The 7,148-nt window shown below is 34.3% G+C and overlaps 1 protein-coding gene across 1 annotated transcript in view; it reads left to right on the top strand.

The window, feature by feature from the left end:
- Positions 1-7,148, top strand: part of NDC80 (NDC80 kinetochore complex component) — a 44,230-nt gene that overhangs the window by 25,905 nt on the left and 11,177 nt on the right. The window contains exon 13 of the mRNA XM_012652078.1: positions 612-701. Within this exon, the coding sequence (XP_012507532.1) occupies positions 612-701 (90 nt within the window). The remainder of the gene's footprint in view (positions 1-611; positions 702-7,148) is intronic.

Below are 7,148 nucleotides of genomic sequence, written 5' to 3'. Positions count from 1 at the left end.
GAGGTTGCTGTGAGCTAGGCTGACGCCACGGCACTCTGGCCCGGGCAACACAGTGAGACTCTGTCTCAAAAAAAAAAAAAAAATAATGACAAGCAATGAAGCACTATGTTAAAATAAAATCAGTAGAACAGAAGATAAACATAAGAAATACAAGCAGAGAATTATAAAACTAAACAGTTGAAAAGAATTAAGAGAAAATTCCAAGCATAGGTGCATTTTTCTAAGAAAAATAAATAAAATTAAAAAGAAATTGATGGAGAACATAGCATAAAAATAAAACTTACACAGAAATTGTTCTCAAAAAAGTACTAAAGTAAACTAAGAGTACTTGTAAAAATGTTTAAATAATATCTATGCATTTCCAGAATAGATGAGCAAATCTTAGATTTTACAAATATTTCAAACCAAAAGCAGGTTATATTCTACAGCTATAGAAATTTGATTAAAAATTAGTTTTGTTTTCTTGTTGATAATATATTAGATTTAAAATGTCCTGGCTTCACTTTTTTTTTCAAATGTGGCTCCTATTACAGTGTAGACACGTGTGTAGACACAGGAGATATTCTGTAATTACATGTCATATATCACCCACATTCCTATGTATTTTATAGGTACCTCTGAAGGAACTGCTGAACGAAACTGAAGAAGAAATTAATAAAGCTCTAAACAAAAAAATGGGTTTGGAGGATACTTTAGAACAAGTAAGTAATGAAACATACAGTCATTAAAAGCAAAAATAAGATTTTTAAAACCTAATATTGAATGTGATTTGTGGTTTCTGATTGCTAAGGAATTAATTTTGTAATAAAATTATGGGAAAATGAAAGTTGGGTATATCCTTGCCAGAAATATTTGAAGTAACTTGTTAAGTACTATAAACATCCTAGGTTTTATATGTCACTTATGATGAAGTGATATGAAACTAAGTAAATTTCCCTTTTTTTTCCATAGAGAATTGCCTCTTTAACTTGAGATAATTTAATATCCCTTTTTATACTAAAAGATTTGGGGTGGCTATATTATAGGTAGACATGTATTATTTGGGGTTAGAGGCTAACTAGCTGTGATAGATTAAGAGGTTTCTGTTTACCAAGCTTTTCATTCTGGATCATGGAATTTAAGGAGAACTCAAACTTAAATGCCTATAGAAGTCATATTTCTAAAAATAAATTTCATATAGTTCCTACTTTTGAGATCCTTAAAACATAATATCACCTATTATCGTATTCAGTAACCTTTAAAGTAAACATTGTTAGTTGATTAAAAAAAATTAAGCTACTTCTCAAACACACACACAAAGGATATTGTTTATAGGACACCAGACAATTAAAGGAAACCCCTTGCTAATTCAGCTCTTCAAGAACTAGTGTGATCTAGCTAACAGATTTCAAGATATAAAATGAAATCCTATCTTTTCTCAAAATAGAAGCTTGTTTATTTTTTCTCATCTGGAAACAAAACCTATGTCCTTTCACAAGTAATTGTGCTAGTAACCCACAGAAAGACATTTTTTTAATGTCTTTCATTATCTATCAACATTTACTTTGTATTAGGAAGAATTTTCCATTCCTCAGAAAAATAGAAAAATTCGTAACATTAGATAAGAGTAAGTAGTTTCATCATACTGCTGTTATAGTAATGTGGGGCTTCTGAAATATCTATGGAAAGAAGATGAGGAACTAAGACGGCTCCCTTGGTAGACAATTTTTTAAGGTGAAGTCTTCCTTTAGCCTGCTTCAATTTGATTTCTCTTTTTTGTTGGAATGGGCACTAAACCTGGAAATTCTCAAAAAGGTGTGAATTCCAAAAAGTAGGGACCTCGTGGCTGAAACATCTTTCAGACTGACTTCAACTTTTTAAAGGCTATTAGCAGGAAAACTTGGGGAAAAATTATTAAATGCCTACTATAGACTAGGCCCCATGTTAGCCTTCTAAAGATAAATACATCCTGCAGGGACTCCTATTTAGAGAAAAAGGCTAACATATATGCAGTTGTGCTAATCAGATTTTCATTTTTGCAAGGTATAGGAAAACATGGCTTAGAGAGAACGCAACTAAAAATGTTAGGAAATTAAACTAACTTATAGTAGAAATAGAGGGTAGGGAACAGGTTTAGTAAATGTTAAGAAGGTAGAAACCAAAGATTGTATGGCTCAATGTACAAGTTTGGAGAGAAAGAAGTATCAACAATGACTTCCAGATTTCTGGTGTGAACAACTGAGTGCTGTTAACCTAGAGAAGGAAAAATGAGAGCAGGGAGTGACCAAGAGTGCTGGAGATGTTGAGTTTGCTGTCTGTGGGACATCCAAGAGGAAGTTGAAGCTATAGAATCAGTGTAGGAACGAGGTAAGGACAGAAAAATACAGATTTAAGGGACTTTAGCACATATGTGTTAGTTTAATCCTTGGATATGGATGATATTTCTTACAGGGAGAATATGGAGAGGAAAGTGGTAGATGATTGAATCCTAAGAAATAACAATATTTAAGGATTGGCAAAGCAAAGGGATTCTGGGAAAAATACTTTGAAAAAATGGGCAAAATAGTGGAGAACAATCAGAAGTTGTTATACTATAGAAACCAAAGTAAGAAAGACTTTTCAAGAAGGGAGTGATCAATAATGTCGGATGCTACAGAGACTGAAGACTAAAGCTATTTTTTTCTGTTTGACAAGGAGTTTAACCAAGTTAAGATGGCACAGGATAAAATAGCAATTGGAAATAATAAAGGTTATACCAACATTAATAAATTTAGAGTAACAAAACTAAACAATCTGAGAAGTATTAAAAATAATTGCTAAAACCATTGAAGAAAAAGCAGGAAAATATAAAATGGGAAATGGATACTCTATGGTGGGAATTTGTTTGAATTATGAAGTAATATGGTGTAAACAAAAATCAATCTTTAAAAAAATTTAATGAAATAGATCATAATCTGAACAATACAAATCTCAAAATTGACTCAAAAAGTCAAAATAAGTAACCAGAAACAAAGTAAATAAAGAATTTGCTCTCCAAAAAGACTCTAATAATAAATGATTTCACAGGTTGTTTTCAGATATTAATTGTCGTAGAGTGTAAAGAGACCTAATTCATTTATTTATAAGACTAGTGGAATCCTCTTACCACAACATGACAAAGACATCACAAAAGAATAAATTAAATCAGTCACACTTATGAGTATAAATGTAAAGCTAAAAATTTGTAACCGAAATTTATTCAGGAAATATTTTTTGAGTGCCTATGTGCCTAGTACTGTAATAGGCAGCATCTGTTTGTGAACTCCATTTTGAATGAGAAGACAAGCATGAAAACTATTTCTTCTATCATAACGCTTTTATAGTATGAATACAGCATGCTGCGAAGTCTCATAATAAACCTAACTAAGTACAGGATCTTTTCTGAGCAAAGCGGTAGCTGGAGCTGAGTTGTGAATAACAAGTAGGAGTTGGCCAGTGGATACATAGAAGGATGCTCACGAGCACACATGCATCTCACACGCACACACACACACCCTGCCCCACCCCTTAAGGCCCAGAGTCCAAAGAACACAACATGTTAATGAATTACTGAGAGTATGGGATAAGGGAAAAGCCTGAAGAAACAAGAACCTAATTATTAAGGGGTATTTACTGGTTGAATTTTTATTCTTTAGGCAGTTAGGACCATTGAAGATTTTCAAGTAAGGAAATAACAATAATCACCTATGTGTTTTAGTAAAGTCACATTGTTGGCTTTTGAAGAATAGATTAGAGATGCATGAGACTAGAGACACACAATTAAGAGACCTAACAGTATCCTGTACAGTAAATCAATGGTAGGACCCAAACCAAGGCTATTGCAATAGAGTTGGAGAAAAGAGATTTAAAGATGGAAACAACAATTTAGTTGTCCATTTGGATGAGAAAGTTAAGAAAGAAATCAGGAATGTCCAAGTGTCTTGTCTTTGGCAGAAGGCTATGTGGTTATGTTCTTTACTTTGATAAAGAGTACAACAGGGGGGTATAGAAGAGAGAATATGCTGAGTTTCAGGTCTCTGGGGCATCAAAGTAAAGAATGTCTAGCAGGCAGTTGGAGTCCGGAGATACATAGATACACATATTTCTTAGCATGCAGGTAGTTAAAGCCAGGAGAACTCCCAGAGGGGAAAGTGAGAAAGCACCTTCCCAAGTGAGCAAGTGAGAATACCGCCAAGATCAGAATCCTAGGAGAACATCCACTTTCAAAGTATAAGCAGAGAAAGAAACCTACAAGGAAGATTAAGAAGGACCTCCCAAGGCTTAAAGAAGAAACCAGGAGATTCTGTGGTGTTCGAAATCAAGAAAGGGGCTTTCAGAAGGGAGTGATTAGCAACCATAAATGTTACTCAGATGTTAAATAAGATTAAGTTTGAAAGTTGTCCATTGGTTTTAACAATTAAGATGTTACTGGTAACATTTGTGAAGTGGTTTCATGAAGCAAAGGAGCCAGAAACCACATTACTGTGCATTGAAGTTTGAATGGTAGAAAGGAAGATACGATAGTATGAATAGACTACTCTTCGAGGGCTACTATAAATTAGACTACTACAAATATTTGAGTCTGAGAAAAGGAGATAGAACGGTAGTTAAGGCTGTGTAAGAAAGAGTTTTGGTTTTTGTGGTTTTGGTTTGGTTTTGGCAGGGGAGGGGGTTATTTGGTTTTAAAGATGAGAGAGGGAGTACAAGGTAAAGAGGGTAAGTTTTAAAATTAGGCATAAAAGATATTGGTGGATTAGAATTCAGTCCATGAAGAAATATGAAGGTCTAGGATCCACTGAAGAGCTAGAGGGGTTAGTTCTCATCGTGAGGAGAGTGAGTGCCCAGCATCCTGAAACTGACTGTAAGGAAGAAGGAAAAGCCTCATACAAATATGTTGGTTGGCTGGGCATGGTGGCTCATGCCTGTAATCCTAGCACTCTGGGAGGCTGAGGCTGGAGGATCACTTGAGCTTAGGAGTTCAAGACCAGCCTGAGCAAGCACAAGACCTCCGTCTCTACTAAAAATGGAAAACTTAGCTGGGCACAGTGGCGTGTGCCTGTAGTGCCAGCTACTCAGGAAGCTGAGGCAGGAGGATCGCTTCAGCCCAGGAGTTTGAGGTTATAGTGAGCTATGGTGACGCCACTGCACTCTAGCCAAGGTGACAGAATAGGACTCTGTTTCAAAAACATATGTATATATATGTTGGTTGGTTGGAGACAGGAAGTGATGAAATTCCAACCCGGTGGCTTCTGTCCATGATAGAAATAAAAATCATGTAACTGAAGTAGAGTTGTCCCTCGGTATCCGTGGGGGATTGGTTCCAGGACCTCCTACAATTACCAAGATCCTAGGATGTTCAAGTCCCTTATATAAAGTGATTTAACACAGTTATCTGTCACTTAAGTACAGAGTTATGTTCTGATAAATGTGTCATTAGGCAATTTTTGTTGTTGTGTGAACATGATAGAGTATACCTAGATGGCATAGCCTACCAGACACCTAGACTATATGGTATAGCCTATTGCTCCTAGGCTACAAATTTGTACAGTATGTTCCTGTACAGAATACTGTAAGCAACTGTAACACAGTGGTGTTTGTATAGCTAACCCTATCTAAACATAGAAAAAGTGAAATAAAAATATGGTATAAAAGGTGAAAAATGGTACCCTTATATAGGGCACTTAACATGCATGGAGTTTGCAGGACTGGAAGTTGCTCTGGGTAAGTCAGTGAGTGAATGGTGAGTGAATGTGAAGGCCTCAGACATTACTGTGCACTTATTTATTTAAAAGTTTATTGTAAAAATTTTATAAAATTAATTTTAACATTTTCTTTTTTCAGTAATAAATTAACCTTAGCTTACTGTAACTTTTACTTTTTTAACTTTTTTTGTTAAAAACTAAGACAAAAACACACACATTAGCCTAGGCCTACATAGGGTCAGGATTATGAAGACTTCACTAGGCAATAGGGATTTTTAAACTCCATTATAAATTTATGAGACCACCATTAAAATATGTGGTCATAGTTGACCAAAATGTCATTATATAGCACATGACTGTATTTGCATATAATCTCTGCACATCCTACCATATACTTTAAATCATCCCTAGATTACTTATACTACCTAATACTATATAAATATTATGTAAGTATTAATTGGGTTTTATACTGCATTGTTTTGGGAATAATGACAAGAAAAATAAGTGTACATGTTTAGTACGATTTTTTTTTCTGAATATTTTCAGTGCACAGTTGATTGAATTCACTGATGTGGACCCCACAGATATAGTGGACCAACTGTAATTAGTGATATCTTCTTGGGTTATAGCAACTGACTATAACTATTGAATGAATGAATGAAAACAATACTGATGGAATTATGCCAAATATTTATAGTGATTCTTTTGGGGTTGCAGAATTATTGATGATTGTTATTTTCTTTATTTTTTCCCTTATTTACCACAATGGAAATGTGTATTTTTGGAATCAGAAAAAAATGTTTAAGTAATTGATGCAGCTTTAGTAATGCTGACATGGAATGTGGAAGCTGCTCAGAAATGAGTAAACATGGTTTTGACCAACCATGAGGAGCTAGTGGAAATTCTGGTTACTTGGGTGTCTGCTGTTCTTATGGCAGGTGAATTTAATGAAACAACTTACTTAACTTGTTAGTTACTTCAGAAATAACATATATTTAGGGGAAAGTCCTTTGAGTTAAAACATCTGGTTTTGAGTTCTGGGCATATGCTAGTTGTGTAATCCTGAGCTAATAATATTCTTTCCAGTCTATATTCTCACCTGTAAAATAGGAAAAGAACTTCCTTTAGAAAGAATATATGATAATTAAATGAGAAGTATAAGCAAGTTTCTTTAATAATTGTAGTAATTTCACTATCTTATCTTTTACCAAATAAATTTTTCCCAAAAAACCTATTTTTTTAATTTCTTATATGTGCAGAATCATCCTTTTAAAGAAAGATGTTAGCTATTCGTACTTTTTATTGTTTTCTGTTTCCTGCAGGAAACATTTTCCTTTTGGTCTAGCTAAAGAACATTCTGTATTAATTACTGGTGTGAACTGGAATCAGCACTTGCCAACAGGAAATGAGCTTTAGAAATACATTTTTTTCTTTAGTTTTGGTTTCAAC

Source organism: Propithecus coquereli, unplaced genomic scaffold (assembly GCF_000956105.1).
Source record: "Propithecus coquereli isolate 6110/MARCELLA unplaced genomic scaffold, Pcoq_1.0 Scaffold38, whole genome shotgun sequence".
NCBI classification, from domain to species: domain Eukaryota; kingdom Metazoa; phylum Chordata; class Mammalia; order Primates; family Indriidae; genus Propithecus; species Propithecus coquereli.
This window is presented reverse-complemented; position numbering and strand designations above follow the sequence as displayed.